The sequence below is a fragment of the Natator depressus genome, chromosome 3 (genome assembly GCF_965152275.1).
Source record: "Natator depressus isolate rNatDep1 chromosome 3, rNatDep2.hap1, whole genome shotgun sequence".
Lineage (NCBI taxonomy): Eukaryota > Metazoa > Chordata > Testudines > Cheloniidae > Natator > Natator depressus.
The window spans coordinates 66,154,239-66,175,693 of NC_134236.1; the positions used below are offsets into that span (position 1 = coordinate 66,154,239).

The 21,455-nt window shown below is 39.3% G+C and overlaps 1 protein-coding gene across 1 annotated transcript in view; it reads right to left on the reverse strand.

Moving 5' to 3' along the window:
* Positions 1–21,455, reverse strand: part of SNAP91 (synaptosome associated protein 91) — a 137,016-nt gene that overhangs the window by 66,916 nt on the left and 48,645 nt on the right. Inside the window, exons 5-8 of the mRNA XM_074948046.1 lie at positions 13,415–13,517; positions 6,351–6,444; positions 3,256–3,367; positions 9–115 (exon numbers count right to left, since the gene is read on the reverse strand). Coding sequence (XP_074804147.1) covers positions 9–115; positions 3,256–3,367; positions 6,351–6,444; positions 13,415–13,517 — 416 coding nt within the window. The remainder of the gene's footprint in view (positions 1–8; positions 116–3,255; positions 3,368–6,350; positions 6,445–13,414; positions 13,518–21,455) is intronic.

A 21,455-nucleotide genomic window follows, 5' to 3' on the forward strand; every position in this document is an offset into this window, starting at 1 on the left:
TTACTTACCTCTGCAACTTTAAGAAATTCAGATACTCTGGTCATTCTAGTCAGAAACCGTTTGTAAATTTCGAGAGCATCTTTACACTGTCCCTTTTTCATTTCAAAAAATTTCTCTGGAAGAAAAATATAAAAGTGAACAACCATTTTCTTTTTAGCAGTATGTCAGTCACTAGAACTACATTTATGGTAGATCTTCACTCATCTGCAATCCTATTTACAGAAAAATGATACTTCAATAATTTAATTGTTAAGTGGTGTATTGATTGGTCCTATTAAGGCCTCTTTCCCTCCTCCTCCATTAGCTAAAATGCAACATTATCTTCAGCTACAACTACATGACACAACTGAGGTAAGTTTAACTGGTGCACGTGGTTAATTTCATTTACCTCTACATATTTGTGAAACTAATTCAGTAGCTCTTCTAGTCATTAGTAAAAGTTATCAAGGATCTTACGTGACCAGCAGCTAAAAAAAATCTTAAATTTTTCATAATTTCCATTATGAAAATGTTTGTGATCCAAGTTTTTAAGCTGTCAGAAAACCAGTTTTAGAAATATTTAAACAAAAACAGTGAGTACATTTATGTTTGCGTACCTATCACTAATTTGAAAATAAGCTGAAAGTAGTTTAAGTTCAAGGAACCTTTTTTTCCTTCTTCCCCAATACCAAATAAGGTTCACAGAACTCTGAAACAGTTCTCACTTTCCCATTTTTCAAGTTCACAACCATTACCATAAAACAGGGTCGATGTGGGTTTTTCAACCCTGAGCACTCGAAGAGGCATCACGAAAAACTCATGAAGGTTTATGAGATAGAATACAGGAACAAACACTTCATAAGCACAATCTATTCCACAAAGAGGCACATTTTATCCAATCATAAAAATCTTGCAATTCCTTAAGTACCACCCCCCCCTCCAAAAAAAAAAAAAAAAAAAGACCTGACACCCAAACACCCAGGCTTTCAGTCCAAATTAGTCCTTCCACAAACAGCTGTCAATTTCTCCACCTTTGCAACCGTCAGAAGCAGCAACAGTAAGTAAGGTCCAGCTTCTCAATTCTTCCCTAGAACCAGCAAAGGAGCACATGCCTGAACACACACACCACTCCCACTCCTTCCTAGTCCCATGGAGAGGTTTGGGGGAAGTAAAGTTTGTCCCCGCTCCACACAGGAGTCCTGCTAAGGAGACAGCTTGATCCCAACCAAACAGAAGAAACTATACTACTGGTAAGCACCCTCTTGCAGGGCCTGGAGAATATCATGCACACAAACCCCCTCCACCCCAATGCAGTTTATTAGGCCATATTATTGCATGTGACAGGAAGGGCAGTTTCCCATAAACAAAAAACCCACTACAAAAAACTGATAAATTGAAGAGAATGTTCCCTGGCTAGCTAACGGCTGTAGTTACTGTACGTGCACCACCTGCCTCCTGACCGTCCCCTTGTGACTGGCATGGCTCTGAGACACCCTGCCTCAGTTTCCCCTCTTTCAGGTTCCACAATGAACTCCAAACACAAAAGGCTTTCATGAACCCACACATCAGCCACCCTTTTTGGGGTCTGATTTCATTAACATGACGTTCAAAATTAACAGAAAATCTCCCACATCATCCTTAAACTGGACACAGCCCTTCCTCCCTGAAGTACAGTCTCCTCCTGCTCTCAGAGCAGCTGAAGAAGATACAAGGCCTGACCTGCCTTCTTTGTCTTCTCCCTAGCAATAAAACAACTTCCAGCCAGGGCTTCATACCCAGCCACAACCCCCTGGGCTTCCCGCCTAGAGTCTCTCTTCCTCAGGGACCATGGCAGCAGACTCCTTTCCTGCAGCAACACTCTGCAATCCACAGGCCCCCTTTTTCTACACCACCTCAACCTGGTTTAATCACATGACTTAATCCATCCTCCCCCCACCTGGGGAAGCATATCAGTTTTGTCACAGGTGGACCAAGACCTATCTCCCTTTAAAGGGGCCAGCCACCCTCTGACAGTGACAGTTACTGTTCTAAGCAACAGTAGGTACAGTTTTCAGACAGACAGTCGTCATTTCCAAGTTAGAGGCTCTCTAAATTTGTTTAGAATTTCAAAGAAAACTCCATCGGAAACAAGAAGTGAGGAAAAATCAAGACAGTAAGCATTTTAGTTCATGACATATAAAATATTAGCTCTGTTTTATAAAAAAAATATCTACAATTTATCAGCTTTGAGTTGCCTATGCTGAGAAAATTGATGACTTAAAGTAATAAAAGGAAACTAGAATCTCTCTCCAGTTTAATAGTTGAAACTCATCCCAACTGGACAGTTACTAACAGTCACAGTATATAAACCCGGCAAGTTCCTGGTGAACTTGTCCCCATCACAAGATATAACATAATTGAAACCAAGTATCACCATCCTTGTGGGCAGTTAAAGCTATAAGGCCAAGGAAAAGGTCAGCAAGGGGTCAGAATTACAAATTCAGCCCTACAGATTGTTAACCCAGAAGAGAAAGCAACACACTGGTTGAGTGTAGAGCCTGCACCCTGTCACATGTGGCTGTCCTGTTGATAACAATGTCTCTGAATGTCAATCCTACTTTTTAAAAGTAGGATTTATTTTAAACTGATAAGAGACAAAGTCTCAGTATGCATTTATGAGATTCAAGTAACTACAATACCCAGATACCTTGCCAAATACTTAATGCAAGTCAGCTAAAGTCTGTATCATAACTTTGTATAGTAATGGTTAGGAGTACATAATTTATAAAGTTCTGTACTAATAAGTAAAGGCTAAAACAATCAGGGATGAAGGTTAACGTATCCCAGTCCCACCTCAAATCTCCTCATTTAAGATTCCAGTTTTTGCTCTATTTTCTTGGTATTTTAGAAGGCAAGGTGTTTATAATTGAATAATAAATGGGCAAGACAAAAAGGGTATTTTTACACGTGGAAAAAATACTAGTGTCAAAGAGTGTCAATTTTTTTTTTTGATACTAAAACAATTAAGTGTTTGCAAGAATTCTATTTTTTTCTGCTTCTTGAAGTCATATTTCCAAATTCCATTGCTATCCAACTCTTTTATAGCTTGTCTAGTTGAGTAACTGCTGTAGAAAACCTGCATGTCCGATTAAGGATATAAAAACAAACCAAAAAACAGACTACCAAAAAAGTCACATCATATCTTTTATTTGGCGAGAGTATTTAAAGTTGCCTCAGAGAAACTTAATTTCTACTTAAATCTACTACTTTACAATAAAATTTCATCAGCCTACTTACCTAGTAAGTTAATAACTCCATCATTGTAACATGCAAAAAGCTTGATAAGATCTTTAAAGAGAAGCATAAATGCAGCATTTATGACGCCATTTGTCAATTCATTTGGATGAACCTACACACAAATAGAACTCCATTCAGGTACATTTAATTGATCTGTAAAATGCTTAACATTTTGGCTTTCAGCAGCAGATACATATTAAGTTAAAAGAACAGGAGTACTTGTGGCACCTTAGAGACTAACAAATTTATTAGAGCATACGCTTTCGTGGGCTACAGCCCACTTCATCGGATGCACAGAATGGAACATATAGAAAGAAGATTTTTACATACATACACACACACACACACACACACGTTGGAAGTTGCCATACAAATTGTGAGGCTAAGGCTAATTAGTTAAGATGAGCTATCATCAGCAGGAGAAAAAAAAACTTTTGTAGTGATAATCAAGATGGCCCATTTAGACAGTTGACAAGAAAGTGTGAGGATACTTAACTTAGGGAAATAGATTCAATATTCAATATTAAGTTAATGCAGTATTCAATTATATAGATTTAGATGTATTTGAATTCTGAGGATACTCTGCTAAGTCAATTTTATTCAAGTGAAGGGAAAGGGGTCAGTTCTGTTCCATCATTTGGTGCTCAAGTGGCACATGCTTGCTATCACTTAACAATCCTGCGGAAGATTCCTACAAAGGTGATCTGGAAGACCCATATTACGAATGAAAAATCCAATTGATTATTCATTCTGGCTTCACACGGACAGAAAGTGCCAGTTTTTTCAAGGATCATGCTAGATTTTTCCATATTCTGATACCAATATGCACCAAACTACACATTTGATATTGTAATATTCTTGAGAATCATGAAGTTTTTAAACCGACCAAGAGAGCTAATGTATTAATAAAAAATATACAAGCCTGCGTTACTGCTACAGTAAGAACCCTGGTACATTTAGGTTGAGAAACAACAGCTGCCATCTTCTCCTCTGCTCTGCTTCCTCTATCACTGCCGCTCCTAATGGGGAAACACTACATATCCCCACCCACTGCTACATGCAGTCAGAAAGAACTCCAGAGTTCCTTCTCCTTTCTTCCTTTTATTGTTCCCGTTTTCCCCTTCCTGCCCTCCCCACCAGTGTCAACCAGAGTGGATAAAAAACCAAAAACATGGTTTTTTTTAAATGAAGAGTTGTTTACTTTTTTAAAAGTTGACTTCATTATTTTATATCATTAAGATGCTAAAGTAGATTTTTTTGCTTATTCTTTAATGTCCTAATTTTAGTAGAATTTCAGATTTTTCATAAGTTTATTCTAAGGAGTTTCATACATACTTAAAGTGCTCATCTATGGAGAGAGAGACCAGTCCAGAGTCTCATTAACACCCTTCTTGTGAGAAGATCACAAAGTTCAATAAATAGCCCATACTATACAATGTTTGCAACCACTGCCCTTCCTATATAATGCATTTCCACAAGTCAAAACTGAAATGCTTTGACCTGGCAAATAGTCCATCACTATTTGCAGTTAAAAGCAGAAGTCTCACTGGTTTCAAAGTGCATGTCGACACTGAAGCTGGAGGTGTAATTTCCAGTTCAGACAGATGTACCTGAGCTAGCTTTGATTAAGCTAGTGCACTAAAACCTTGCAGGCAGCTGGCCCATCCCACCATTAGTGCAGCTCTGGACATGCTGCTATTCTGAGCACACTAGCTTGATCAAAGCTAGCACTGGTATGTCTACCTGAGCTGGAAATTACACATCCAACTCCTGTGTAGATATCGACACCTACGCGATTTAGGTGCCCAAGAGGTTTAGAAGCTTAATTTTAGATTTCCACTTTTGAAAACTTTGGCCTATGTTGTATATAGAAGTTCACAATACTGCGTCAATGCACTGAAAGTGTGAATAAACTTTTCAGTGTTAACATGGAAACCATTTTATTTTAAGGTTTCAGAGTAGCAGCCGTGTTAGTCTGTATTTGCAAAAAGAAAAGGAGTACTTGTGGCACCTTAGAGACTAACCAATTTATTTGAGCATAAGCTTTTGTGAGCTACTGCTCACTTCATTGGATGCATTCAGTGGAAAATACAGTGGGGAGATTTATATACATAGAGAATGTGAAACAATGGGTGTTACCATACACACTGTAATGAGAGTGATCACTTAAGGTGAGCTATTACCAGCAGGAGAGCGGTGGGGGGGGGGAGGGAGGACTTTTATAAAAAAAAAAAATTTATTTTAAGTGACAAAGATTTCATGCCACTAAGAAAAGTTTTCAACAAAAACATTTTAGCCACTGATGTTATAAACACTTATGCACATGCCTAACTAAGTGCGCAAGCAGTCACACTGAAGACAATGGGGCTATTCTGGTGAGTGAAGTTATTTACCTGCTTAAGAAACCCTACCAGCAGTGGCATGTAAAAAAGCTAGCATTTATAATTTAGTTCATTAGAAAGTTTTAAATCTGAAATTACAATAGCATAAGTTTCCAGTTTAGTTTTACAAAGCCTCCATGTGATTTAAAAAAATAAACAGACAAAAATCTTATGATTTATGTTTGCTCCACCCTGGTCTTAACTGTGATTTGCAGCAATGTTTTCCCCTCTTATTGTTTCATCTTTCTTCTGCTGCTCTCAATCACTCTCCTTCCCATTCTTTCCTTATGTCCTCTCCTTTATATGTAAAAGGAAATTCCCAAGCTCAAGTTTAAAAACAAAACAAAAAAGAAACTTGAGCATCAACTCTTCTACTCCCAATCTCTCCTCCTGCCTACTCCTTCATTCCCCGGTCCACAGCCCACTTTCATTATATCCTCTTTTCTATTATCTACTTTGCATTGTCCACAAAACCTATATTCATTTACTCTGAAAACAAAAAAACATTAAAAAGGAACGCTGTACTTCACCCACCCCTTGAAATGCAACAAATTGGAGGAAAAGTAAGCTGTGCCGTATTACAGTAAAAAGTGTTAAGTCCCATTAATCTCAGCTGCTACTAGGGTAAAGCAATAAGTTTAGGTAACTTTAAAAAAAAAATGTATGAAGTAATGTTTATACTTTTGTTTTGAATTTAAAATTCTGAATACATACATCAAATTCAAGTAGTGCATCAATTTGTTCTTGTAATATTGGCATGCTCTTCAACAGCTTTTCTGGAATCATTGTTCTCATTACACCATCAGCTCTGCAAGACAGAAGAACCTAAGTTAAGAAACAAGTTTGATTAAGATCAGTTACTCATTAACTAGAGGGTCTGAAGTACAATAGGGTGGTGGTTTAGAAAGTTTCAAACAACACAGCATCTCAAATACATTTTTGTTGCCATCTAGGTCACCTGTTTATTTCAGTGAATCATATAAAATGTAAAATTGAAGTTAAATCTTAGTAAGTGTTGGAGAGGTCCACTTTTTTCATAGGTTCCATTGTTTGCTAAGTATCTAATTTGTAGTCTATTACTACTAAAAAAAGTGACAGGTAGTCAAAGTATTCATGGAAAAATACAGTGCAGCGTATCGTGTCAGACACAAAGGTACAATGTTGTACTTAAATGTTCTCCCACTATAGCATCCACAAGGGCAGTTAGCTACCTGTAATTCTGCTTATCTTCAAATATCTTTTGAATCGATTCCATCATTCCTACTTTTCGGTCACCACACTCTGGCACAGAGACTGGAATTCCCCTAGTTTGTACGGTGCCTACCACAGTAGGGTCCTGTTGCTTGGCACTATGGGTACTACAAATAGTTCTCAAAGATTTTACCCTTTGAGACAACACTAGTTCAGTCTGATAGTGAGACCAATTTCTAGAGCCTCAGCAATCCTGTAGAGAAAATGCAGTTTCACTTTCTTGATAAAAAGGAAGCTCTTTGCTTTCTATGTTTTGAGTCCCCATGGAAACAGTCACTTGAAAAAAAAGAAAAGGAGTACTTGTGGCACCTTAGAGACCAGGAAGACTGTATTCACATCAGAGGGAAGTTCTGACAAACAAGCAGGGACATGTACTCGTCAAGAAGAAAATATTTTTTACAAAAAAACTTGAGTGGATGAGAGTTTATCTAACTTGTTCCATCCATAGTGGATAAAAACCAATTCCAGTACCCAGTAAGTACTTCCTGTCTGTCTTTCTGCCTGTATTTCTCTATTTGTTTCTATGAATTTGTAATACCTAGAGAAACCCATCCTATGCTCCTGGTGACTGTCAAACTGAACACAAACGCACCTCCAAAGATGGCTGACCATAAATACAGCATATCTCCCTCAAACCATGGGCCACTTCTTCAACCTAAGGAAGATTAGTGGTCTAGTTTTTGAGACAGTAAGGCCCACTCTGTAAATACTGGAATCAAGACTGGAAGTCTTTGTTATAAATGGACAGAGGGTTTTGGAGGTCTGGCTCAGGGAACTGTATATTACCCTTAAAAGAAGATTAGCACAGACTTCTGGGTCTGTGAGTTGATGATCTGATACACATTATCCAATCATCCCCTTTAGCTGCAATCAAGTAAGGAGTCTGGAGTCTCTATAGTTAGATATAACATAGTAAGAGATAATGTGTTGTACCTTAAAAGGGATCTCTGAAATGCAAATCAGACCTTAAACCAGTAGATTAGTCATAAAAGAGTTTCAAAGTCTTAAGATAGGCCTCAAGACTACTAAATGTAGCCTAGAGAATAATGTGTGCAGCTCTTGTGCATTACTAACTTATTCACAAGCATAATAGGGTGCCATTAAATGACAATGTATTGTGAATGAGAATTCTGAGAGTGGAAAGAGTAAGGAGAAATTCATTTACGGTACTAATATGACTAACTTCCAGAAGATTTCCATGTTAATATTCTTGTCACTTCATAGGGATTTCAAACACCATAAATAAAAAAGGACTGATGGGGGAAGATCACCTCCTTGCTGGAGAAGAGAAACTCTTACACCAGGGAGCATCCCAAATGGTTCTGAAGCAAGCCTGTAAGATTCCTATATGGTGTCTCCAGGACACAAGATCCCCAGCCCAAGGAACAGAGCAAATAAATAAAACCATAAAGTATTCATTTCCCAGTAAGAGGATATCAATCATCCAGTCATAACTTCTGCTGTAGCACTATCAGGGTATAGCTGCACCTTCATAATATGAACCAGGAATTACAAACCATTACTAAGCAAGTCAGAACAGATATGAAGAAGGTGAAACTAGGCATAAGGGTTCATAGAAATGAAGGCACCTCAGCAAGTTAGATGTTACAGCCTTGGAGTGTTTGGAGTCAGAAATCTCACAGAAATTAGTGAGGTATATGCAGCACATCAGATGCTGGGCTAAGCATCCAGTTTCAGGTGAATGCTTTTGAAGTTCTGGGATGAGAATCAGGCTTACAGAAGTTATTCAGGTTTTAGACTAGCAGCCATGTTAGTCAGTATTCGCAAAAAGAAAATGAGTACTAGTGGCACCTTAGAGACTAACCAATTTATTTGAGCATAAGCTTTCGTGAGCTACAGCTCACTTCATCTGATGCATCCGATGAAGTGAGCTGTAGCTCACGAAAGCTTATGCTCAAATAAATTGGTTAGTCTCTAAGGTGCCACTAGTACTCCTTTTCTTTTTTTAGAAATTATTCAGAGACTTCAGGAAACCAGGGATGCTCTATTTTCTGGGCAGATTAGGGAATATTCGCAGAACAGATGTATCCCAATTCACCCTTACCCGATAGTGGATCTTCCCCTCTGAATGTCTCTTCGGTCAACTCTAGAGGAGACCAAAACCCAATAGCCACGTGCTGAGAAGGTGTCAATAACTTAGGAGTACACAACATTTCAATATAAGATCAGACCACTGAATCAGGTGGCTGAGAAATCAACGCCAACAGCAAACCATTAAGGCTACTGATACTCCGTGCACTGAACGAACACAAGAGGAAAACTACGCTAATTACCCGAAGTCAAACACACAAAATAGTGGCTTAATGCATGGTGGGTTTTTTGTTTGTTTTTTGTTTAAGGTGCTAGCAACTCCAAGATGCCTTCACTTACACAGTGAAGTAGTTGAAGCAGATACTGGTGCTATGAACAGCTCTGAGGAAAAGGCAAGTCAACGAAGGGATCCATAAGCATTCCCCTAATCAGCTGCTCATGTCTAGGAGTGCAGCCGAGGTTGTAACCAACCAGGCTGGTAGGAATGTTAATTGGCAACTAGCTATAAGCAGTCGGCAAAGGAACTGAAACAAGATTATAGAGGGCACTGAGCCACTACCTGTTTATCTTGGAATGTAGCTGAACTACTGGTGCCCTAAAGAGACCAAAAAAAAAAAAAATAAATCCCAAGTTAGAAGAATCCCAGCCTGTTTCACACTAAAGAATAGAGACCTAAGAGTATTCATTCTCATACTACAGAGACCAACTTGCTGTTTATTCCACGTGAACACACATTTACAACCACTTAGCAGTCCTTATGTACTGAAAATGGATTCTAAAAAATGCATTGTGCAGTTATGTTCATGGCCTCGAGTTTCTGTATCAATATGCTCAGTTCACCAGTAAATGTTTCTCTCACTACTAGTGCTACACACTCAATTGGGCTCTGAAATGCCTGTGGAGGTTTCCTTCTCACACATTCTTGAGCTGTAATAAGCCCTGTAATGATTCTACAGGCTAATTTAGCAAATCAGCAACATCTGTGCAAATCCACTGCCTACAAGTTTAATATTCTGTAAAACTGACAGATGAAAACAGGTAATGTTTGCATGCTGATGGAAAGCCACAGGAAATGGTGAGGATGAAATATTTAGCCCAACTTGAAGGGATGGCTGTAACTTATGATGTTCTTAATGCTGACTGGGAAGGGTGCGCAGTGGGGTTACAGGAATTCCTGATTCTGGTATGCACATTCTGGTTCAAGCAAGAATGTTATTGTGAGGTCTCAAATGAAAGCTGATGTCACACTGGTGATCAATATCACTGTGAAAGGTACGTACATGTACCATGCAAGGAGTTATGTATGTGTATCAGAAAATTATGTTCTTAAGCATATAAGATAAAAGCAGGTCACCAAAAGGTAATCTGTCTTAGACCGGTTTCTCCAGACAGGAGGTAAGAAAGCTTTCTATCTCTCTGTTGGGATATAAATTAAACTTTGTATATTTACACATGTAGTCAAATGTTGACATGTGAAAACAGGAAAGCACACACGGGAAAAAACAAGCCCTGGGAGGGTTATTCTGTCTGTGTGAGTAAAGACAATGAACTTTGTGGGTATTTCTAGAAGGCAAAAAAGATACCTTGGTATCCTGCACCTAGGAAGTAAACTGACAGCATGTCTGCATTCATGAAAGCAGGGTCTTAGACAGCCATGGTTGAAAATGTGGCATAGGACTTTGGGCGAGAGAAAACTTTCTTAGTTAAGTTTAGTCTGTAGAAAGCATGTTATGTGTTTCGAATAGTTTTACTCACTACTACACTACTTGTAATAAGTTTATTACTGCTTTCACTATAAATATATTAAGCACTGTGATATTAAGCAAAGTGATGGTCCTGAGCTGAATCTTACAAGCTGGTGTGTACTGTTCCTTTGGGAACATGAGACCTGGTAATTTTGAGCATGTCTCGGGGATAAGGGGCAAGACACTGAAGGAAACATTCCAAGGACTCAGGGGTTGGTATGTACCTATCGCTACCTACACACAGAGAGAAAGGTCTGGAAGATGGTGCTTGTGCTGCCAGAGGCTGTTGGTTTCAGGTAACTGATCCATAGCAAGCACAAATGAGATTCCTTGATGCTATGGGCAGGTAGTGGAGAGGTGCCTCACTGTGGGTATTTTGGGGGAGTATCAGTGAACACTTGCCTGTTTGTTACCAAACTTGCTAATTCCAGTTGGTTTGAGAGAAGTTCAAGATGATGTTTTTGGATCTAGTAAGCCCTCTAGTTTGGGTCCTGGGTACCTCTGCCATCCTGTTAGGTTTTCCAACTCAGCAGTTGAGATCAGCTAGAGACTGTTAGCAGGAACATCCTATGTTAACAGATGGAGTGGGGAGAGAGGGCACTCAGTGGACAGCCTCAGCTCCAGAATTTACTTCTGTCCTTTGCCCAGAGCCAGATAAGCTGCAAGGCCCCTCCTTATCTTTTTTTTTTTTTTTTTTTTTTTAAAGAAAAAAAGAGGGGATAGGTTGAGTAGAGATAGCCTACAAACTAAAACTAAAAACAGGTTTTTTTAAAAAAAGTTTTTGAAGGTTAAGACCATCTTTTTCTTGGTTAAAAATATTTTGTTCAAGTACAATTAAGAAAAAACACGCAAGACAAAGCAGTGTACATAGTAAAATGCCAACTACCACAATGCAATTCAAACATTTAGTAGGGCCTGAAAAGACCAGCTGGCTCATTTGATCCGATCCCATATGTTTTGAAAGACTAATTATTACATTATTCTCACCCATTTCTCATCAAGCTGGTCTAACAATCTCTCTTAGTAATCTATTCAACTGCTCATTTGCTTTAAGTTTTGAGAACATTTTTAAAACCCTAAAAATATTTATTTCAGGGCACTGCTGTCTCCCATAGCCATCATCTGCAATGGAACTATGACAATACGGCCCATCGTCCCCTCCATTTAAAAAAAAAAATTAAGTATAGAAGTTTAGCTTCTTTACTCTGTCTAGTCTTCCAGTTCTTGTGGCGCTTGAACTCTTACTATAACCTTCTATAAGAACAGTGTACAGCCTTCCAAATATGGTAGCTTCAGGACTCAGAGCAATAGCACTCTCTCCAGTTTCTACATGCAATATGCCTGCAGAAAAAACATGTAATAGCAGATTTAAACAAAAAAATAATGCACTGCACTGAAAGCTCCTGTATACAGATTTTCTACTCAGTTTGGTCATCCTGACTTATCATTGGGACACCTGGCTCAGTGACTTACAGTTCTCAGTGTCCTATGTTACAGTCTAATCTACATAAAGCTCTCTTGCGCCGAGATAGAAGGGTATGTCAGCTTCCTACCATGCCAGTCAGTCAGTCTGCCTCACCAGCAGACTCTGACACTGTCTTTACCCTGCCTTGCAAGTTTAAAAACCACCAACCTGTGAACCCCCATTTCCTGAGTTCCCAGACACATGTCTCTGTAGTGTCCACAGAGAGACTGGACACACAGAGATTCATTTTACTGCCTCCAAAAAGACAATGTACACACAAGCCTGTTAGGTTACCTGAGGACTCACTCGATACTTCATTAGAACAGCACAGATATGATTTGTAGTAAAGCTAAGAATAAGTTTACCAACAAAGAATAGAGATTTAAGTGATACTAAGATAAAATTGTTACTAGGTATGATTACAAAATCAAACACTTTCTAGTGACTAAAACTTAATTTTAGCAAGTTACAATCTTTGCTTAAGCAGTTCTCAAACCAAGTTACCAGAATCTCTAGCCTGCCAGGCCAGGGGATCCAACTTTCTCAGGCTCAGAGGGTGCGCTTTCCTTTGTCACTTAAGTGACAGATAACTAGAATGTCTTTTTGTTTCCCTTATATTTTCCAGCAGCCATTATTTCTGTCTAAAGAGCAAAGAAAACAAACCCCCAGTATGTTCACTAAGCTGCAGCTTGTTAGCTTGGATTGTTTTATTTACCTTACATATAAGTGTACTTTCATTGACCTCTGTCTGTAATCCGGCCAGGCAGACAGATAATACTACGTTCCTTTGTGTAAGGATCCACTGGATCCATTCAGTGCCTCCAATCATATACCCAGCACACATACATAACTTTATACCCAACCCACACATACACATAATGATATTCCTGAGCAGACATCACCAGTTTACATAGGATGTAATAATTGGATACATATTGTTACAACTGTGTTGGAGGCAGTGAGCGTGTCAGGCCTGATAAGGGTTACAGTATGGTGTGCCCTCTACCCGTTGGCATGGAGGGGTTTTCACACATCTCAGCTCAACACATTATTTAAGACTGCACTGAGGGAGTATCACTACTTGACAAACTAAATTATTTCTTAATATTTAGATTTAGTTGTATCTTTCGTTTGCTGTTCAACTAATACTTAAACCATGCCCTTTCATTAAAGCATTAGATAATTATTTATTTTAGTGACAGAAGAGTCAGGTTTCACTCAAGTCCCATCGTAATTAAGTTTAAATATGTAAATAAACAGCTTACCCTTTCTTCACTCTTGCAAAATCAAATGCCATTTGTCTGTAGGAGAATGCTTTTTCATTCAAGTATCTACTGTAACGCCTTATGAAGGTAGACATATCATATCCTGCAATAAAACAAAGTTCCATATTTTGTTAAACTGGACCAGTGTAATTGTTTATAAAGACACTTACCCATTTGCTAAAACTGAAAAACGGCACATTGCAAAATCTACTGAGGACTAGACATAGCCTTACATATGAAAAAGTGACACTTCAAAAATAGGAAGAATTCTCAGTTTTGAAAATTTCATTGAACCCCATCAAATAGAAGTAAAACAAAACAAAAAACAGTTTGTATAAGAATCACTGCTCACTAGCTAAGCAACAGCACAAGCCAGACTAAATGTGGAAGTCGCTCTATTGCTTATACTATATATTAAAAAAAATATGTTCTGAATCAATAGATTTAGATGCTTTTGTTACTTGATCTTGTGACCATAACTGAAAACCATTAGCAAGTGTCAGTTTTTGACCTATGCGAAAGGCTCAAAAGCATACCCAAGTTACTATACTTTTGTCCAAACAGTCATCTTGTTAAATTCAAGAGAGTCTGTTCTGACATCTATTACATGCTGCATATTTGTAGCCTGCAGTACTGTCTTAGGTAACAGAATTTATCAGATGAATAGCGCCTTCTGTTCCCGCAATTATTTCAGTCTATGGCAGTCTTTGGTTATACTTTGGATGATACCTTAGAGAAGCTTTGTAACTGAACATATCTAAAGTAATGAATGTTTAGACGAAAGCCACCTGCATTTCTCATTTCATAGTTTACTCATTTGAAGTCTTGTGGATATTCTAACTTGCTCCTCTGACAAGCTAAGCAAAATAATTCACGAAAGATAAATAATTAGCACTCTAAAAGTGACTAAAGACTGAGTCCTGTATTTAGCCTTTATAAGTTAGAGGATGACTTACTGCTAACTCTGTAGATATGTAAAAAATGAAAAGTTAGAAATACTGTGCTTTGTGTAATCTACTTTATACCCCTTTAATACTCAGACAGTTCTCCTTTGAGGACCTGTAGCACAACAGAAACTATAACACTTTGTATCACTCAGCGTGTGAGCCAGACTTTCCATTTTCATATAAATCCCCCATGCTAACACTTATAAATTAATTTATATTTGTAATTTCTGAAGTTTCAGTAAAGCTTAGTTAATGGAATTGTAACATCATGAGGAGGGTAAACCAAGTCAGAATGGTGTGTGTGGTTTTTGTGGGAGGGCAGAATAACTGAGGGAACGCTTCGGTTGCAACTCTTCTACCAATCCCTTGTAACCCATTTTTGTAGGAAAGGTGCAGGAAGAACATGGAGCTGTAGCAGCTACTATATATAACCAATAAGAAGGATGCAGCCACAAAACAGTTATGGCATACAGCTACAAGTGTGTATGGGAATAGAGGTTACAGCAAGAAACAGCTAGTTTTGGGGTTATAGTCCCAGGTGACTTCTGTTCTAGTTACCCCTTGCCTCAACTACAGCAAGTTCTTCCACCTCTCTGAGTCATCCAATTCAGATTAGGCACCCAATATCACAGTATCTGAATGCCTTCCAAGACAGGGTTCATCAAGTGAACTCTTGCACTCCTTCCTTGGCAGCAGCTAGAAGTATTCCTTTTTCACTGTGTGCATGGGTGCACCGTTTGTTATTGTTGTGGGAAGCTATGTTAGAACTGCAATCTTACTTGCAAGTCTTCCACAAGCACCTGTGTCCTCAGCCTACCCGCCCCCAGGGTTCAGAAAGGGCATCTACTGTCGGCTCCTAGCTCCTCAGCCATCATCTCCCTTGATTGGAGGAGACCTGCCTCTCTCCCCTAGCTGACTGAGGTTTTTCCAGTCTGCACTGTTCCCTGCTTACACTGATACCCATAGCAAGCCAGACTGCCTAAGCAGGCTGCCTTTCCTGCTTTCTCGTCATAGGGCACAGACAGCGTAAATTTTCCACAATCAGAAGTTACCACAACACCCTTTCTTATCAAACCCATTTATTCTTAAATTGAAAGCATCACAGAGAAAACATTTAAAAACAATAATACAATCTACACACATGCTAATACGAACTCCAACAACGGCTCTGGTAGGTGTTCAGTCCTTCAAACCCCAACAAGGAATTTTTCTGTGGTTATGAATTCATAACAGCTGTTAGCTCAGAACAACCACCCCAATGAATATGTAAATCCCTGCTTTATATAGTTCAGGTCTCTGAACTTGGGACCCTGAGAACAGGTAATCAGACAGACAATTGCCCTCTCCCCAGTGCTTAAGCTTCAAAGGCCTGTGTTTCTGCATAAGCAGAGATGGGAAAGTCAGGGGGAAAATGTTTCCCCATAGATGTTTCCCAGGAAATCCACTTCACACATTGTCCCCAAAGATCATCCTTGTCTGCTACAACGTTCAATGTAGTCCTTTGATCATACAGGCCCACAATAATCTGGAATCTTTACATTTAATACAATGAACTCCAAAGATACTGAACCCTAATTCAATAAGGTTATACAAGGGTATTGCATGCACAGTCTGTTCCTGGGGAAGTAAAAATGAGGTTGCAGGTCAGTTGCGGAAAGAGCTCCATCCCCCTGCTTGCATGGAGTTTCACTCCTGAAGTTGACAATATCATTGTTCCAGTAGATTATCGTTCTAAAGGAGCAAGAACTCACAACAAAAAGGTGTTTATTGATTGCACTCCCTTTGCATTGGACCAAAATTTATCTGAAGTTTTACCTGTTTTTATATGGAAGAAGCAGTATAATGAATGGAAGACTAAGATGATGTGCTCTAAGCAGCCAGTTCTGCTTAGGAAGCAAACTGCAGTGTTCTGGACTGGCTGGAACTTGGAAATTCAGTGCACTCATTTCCAAGTATTGCACACACATTGAGCTGCCATCCCAACTAGGTATCATGGAAGTGTGGGCAACTGTGGACAGGCCATTAACAGACCGTATGGGGCACTGCCTTCTGGGCAACAACAGAAGAATGAGAGCATTTCAGGTAGCTCTGGCTGAGTGTCCAGAAACAGTGAATCTAGAACAATTCCCAGGCCACGTACCAGCTTGACTATTTGAGGATAGACACACATGATGGTTCCTTGCTCTAAATGTTTCCATCTTTCCTTGAGCATCAACTCTGTCTTGTTTGAGTTTGACAATTGCTGTACATCCACTTGCTGATCCTAGATAGCTACTAAAATAGTTGAACAACAGCATTATGTGTATCTGATGAGAGGTATAGATCTGGGTGTCTATGTAGTGTCATGGCTTATGATTTCTTACAGTAAACTCTGTTAAACAAACAGGATGGAGGGATACTACAAAAGCCACAAGAAACTCCACAGGTGAATAGTCTGGTAGAATAGTGGGTGATGCCCTTTCACCTACATACTACCCCAGGTGGAGGGGGTCACATCCAAGTCACTACTTCCACATTAACCCTGGTCCTACCTTGCAGTAACAGAGTAGTATACTCTAGTCATTGACACTGAATGCCATATAGGCGAACGGCAGACACCAATGTGGTCAACTTAAATGTACCCTTCTACACAGCTTACTTTGTCTACTTTAAGATGATGCACATGTGGAGCTGCCAAATGGTGCTGTTACTATAGCAACAGGGATAAAGGAGGACACCAACACATTAAAATGAACACTGAAATATTTGCATCTGTTTGTTAAAATGATTATTTCAAGACAAAGAACATTGGATTTCTTTGACCTCAAAAGCATCACAATCTAAAGGGTAACAAAATCTAGTAACAAGTTTTTACAGTTATCATTGAAATGTGATAGCACTAATGATATGTAATAGTCATCAATCATCATCATCATGAGCTCTGTCAAGAGTGTGTGGTTACCCCAGTCTTCATTGCCTTTGTATGTACATAGTTCTGTGCAGGAAAGATTGTTTTGACTATAGACAGTTGATTGCACAGCAACTGGTACAGGCACTAAGAAGGTCTTGTAGAAACTCAGATGCCATTGAGCCCTTTAAGAATACAGGAAGTAGTTCACCACCCATATTTTTCAATTGATGATGCAGTGGCAATCCAGTATCTGGTTTATCTATGTGTGATGTCCCAAATCTTTTTTTTCCCCCCCAAGATGCACTTGTCATGCTCTTCAAAACGGTCCTCACACGGTGGGAGTTTGGCCAGGGACTTGTTCTTTTTGATAGCTAGACTGAGAAGCAACAATTCATGTCTGTGGGTTTCCTTTTCTTTTTTTGCTCTGGTCATACAGTACTGCTACTAACTTCCTTGCTGCAGAAATTGCAGCTTGTGCATCACTCTCCTCCAATTTGGCAAGATCTCTGAAGTGGTAAGCTCCCTTTATTATGACATTAAACACACATTTCCTTCTCCCTACCAATATTAAGTAGTGATGACACAGTCACATCCTGTAAATGCACGTACAGGAGGAAGCGTGTTGCAGAAGTCAGGAGTGTGTCACAAATTGCATGCACAGGTATACAGCTACACTTGACAGTTGTGCTAGTAATGGTGCCATTTCAATCCACACAATATCTGTGTTCCATTTTGGAAAGTAGTGAACATCAAGGACCAAAACATGTGTCTCAGATTACCTAAATTACTATAGTTCCTTTGACACCAAGAGACCCAAAAGCCATACTGGAACATACAGCTTGCAGAAGTAGCCTTGTGACAGCTTCCTCTTGAGTACTAAACAAAAGTCTTGGGCTTCAAAACGCCTCTACTGGTGATGGACTTTGCTACTTCACCATTAGAAAAACCTCCACTAAGAAAATGTCTTTACTGGATATGCTCCTGCACCTGTGGGCATTTTGAACCATAGTCACTTGTAAAACTCCTCTAAGATATCCTTGTTGGATGACGTGTTTAGAAGGTTTTCCATGGAGGCACACGAAAATCGCCTTGTATTTCTTCCATCAGACATTACATCCTGTCCTGCTCTGTCTTTTTGCAGATCTTATTTATTGTTGTCAAAGCTGTCAGAGACTTTGAATACAGAATTAGTTTTGTCACATCCTCTGAGGACCTGCCTTAAGTATATAGCCAATTCATCAAATGTGTGGAATTTGTCTCCACCCATGGCCTCTCTGATGTATACTGTGGTTTCTTTGTTGAATGCTCTTAGCTCATGGATTCTTTCACTTTGAGCTTCCAGCTGATGTCCTAATTCAGCTTTGTCTGTTCTTCTCATTGTTCCATCAGGATGGGAGAGAGACAGTCCCACAATAGGACTTGTGCCTAAGAACAGTTGCCATTGAAAAATCATCTTCGCATCTCACCAGTGACAGGGCTCTTCAGAAAAGTTGCTGAACTAATAGCTGCTATGATTGTCCCTTTCCTTGCCAGACTTAAAAATTGTTTTCTTGGCTATGTCAGCAAGGTTCTGATACCAAACTTCTTGACTGGAATGAAGAAACTATGGATCCAATCAGGATCAACTGCACCTCTCAAATTGCTTTATTTGTTTTCTACAGAATCTGCTATTTTGAGTAGAAACTCTTGTACATCTGATATTACATGCTGTCAGTAGGTAACATTGATAGGAACCTCTAGATGTGATTCAGGGTCAAATGGGTTTGCAATATTCCTGATGGCATAGCTAGTAAGAGCTGTAACATGCTCTTCATACCTCTTCAGTTTAGTGGCAAGGACTTGTTTGTGGACTCTGTCTTCACTACTTCTTGTTCTTATAGCTTTTTCATATTTAAAGTTCTTTTATGAGAGAGTCCACCTGACAAGGGCTAGTTTCTTTGTCAGTCCTACATTCCCACTCTGCCCTTTGAGTCTTTGACAGTTCTGTTCACATGGCACTCCAAATTCCATTGAAAGATCCAGGAAGCTGATGCACAGAAAATTTCATACATTCAGAGGCACTGTACTTCTTCAGGGATATCAAGAATGTAGACTGATATCTACCTGACATAGTTGGGCCAGTTTGCTGTTAAGAACTATTGAAGCATGGCATGTTGGGTGTGTAACTGAAGTTTCCAAATCACCGTCTTGCTCCACACAGACATTTAGTAGTACGACTTGGAGAAAATGATTCCATAATTGAATGTAGGAGACAGGGCATACCATGACCACCCTGCCTGACATTCCTCCAACAGCAGCATATGCAGAGTTATAGCATCATCAAGCTCTTTAATAGACATGTTACAAGAAATCAAATACCTTTTGAGTATCAGCCAACATTTGCCAAAGTGCTGGAGCTACATGAGAATCTTTTCCCTGCTCACATCCTTTAACAATGAATAAAGTTTCAGAGCCCTCAGGGTCCCAAATGCTAGAATCAAGCCAAGTAGAGAATGTTTAAGTGCTTACCATCAAGCGTTTGATCTGCAGTACAAGCTGCATACACATCAGAATCAATAAGAAAGTCTAGCAATGTTGTGTCTCCCCCAGAATATCCCAATATATTAATAGTCTGTCTCTGGAGGAGATATTTCTATTATCTCCTTCATGAATGAGATTTCCATCAGCATGAAGTGGTACAATTCCATTTGGAATGAACACCTCTCCCTGGGACTCTTCCTAGTTTGGTTTTTGCAGCACTAGTGAGGAACCACCATTTTTGCCACATGTTAAACAGTTCCATCATTTCGGGGGATGGGGGGGGGGGAAGACTTTCCCATGCAAAGCAAATTAAAAAATATTTTAATACATTGCCGTTTGGTAGCTTTGACCAATATTTAAATTTCAACACCTTAGTGTTAACAGTAAAAACTCTAGTCATAGCCATGTTGCACTGTTTCTGGAACTGTGCAAAAAGTGACATTTTGGGTACCATTGTTTTACCTAGCCTGCAGGCTTATGGCAGTATTTGACAGCTCCACATCATACCTCAATTAAACATATATAAAAAAAGCTTTCAAATGATGTGATGTAAGCATTTGTAGGATGGATACATTAAACTCCAAAAATATGGCCCATCCATTGGTGAACTTAATATGTTTATTTCATATCCTGGCCTGAAACTTCACTGGTTGGATAGATGTAGTTCAAAACTGAGAATTTTGAAAAAAAGCTATTACTTCTCAATTAGTTAGGAAAGGAAGGTTGATCCCAGGTGATAATTTGCTGCATGTGAAGGCCCTTGTGTATTGGGAGAACTATTGCTGGCTTTAAGGGGGTGGTAGTTCATGCTGCCTTACAGCAAAATCTATGTCAAGAGGGAACTCAAGTGATCCCAGTCATCTTACCAACCACAGGGGTATGGATCATGTTACATGCAATTGCTCCAATTTCCAATGGAGCTTCAAGTATATACTGTGTGTGCAAATTAGCCAAAGACTGGAAAAGAGAAGGAAAATGTATGGTACTGCAATCCGTTTATAGTTCCTTTGGTCTGAAGAGGTCACCACAGATTCAGATGGTCTATTCCATTAGATAGTTTACATGTTGTGAAGAAATATCCATGCTAGTTTCCTGGTTATTATGACCATAAAATCAGGGTTTATGACTATGTCATCCTAACAATTTCTGCTGACTACAATTTATTGACTGCAGACGACAGTCGAGGAAAAAAATCTAGCTAGCAACTAAGATACCTCTTGCCATTCTAACCAACTCATACCCTTCCCTTTCTGAATCCCTGCACTGGATACTGAATATTTCTCCTGCCACTACCACCATTTTCAAATTAAGAATATTCAAGGCAGTATTTGTGTTCACCAAATTGTTCATGTAGATAAAAGATATCCACCTTCAAGAACTTTCACCATCACTCCCCTATTCATGCATGCGCGCACACACACAAAGTATTTGATTCTTTGAATTCTGCTGCACACACCACCTCTTCCAGGAACTAGAAGCAAGGTCCATAAAACTAAATAGCAAAGCTTTCCGCAAAAATGTCCAGAAATATTTTTGGATCCCTAAAAAGACTCAGCAAGGCCTGACCAGAACAGTATGAGCAGTGGTAAACAGAAATGTTACTTTATACAGCTATGGAAAGCACATCACCCGCTTCCAAAAAGCAAGTGCTGTGTGCATGCCAACTATTAACCATGTGGGCATC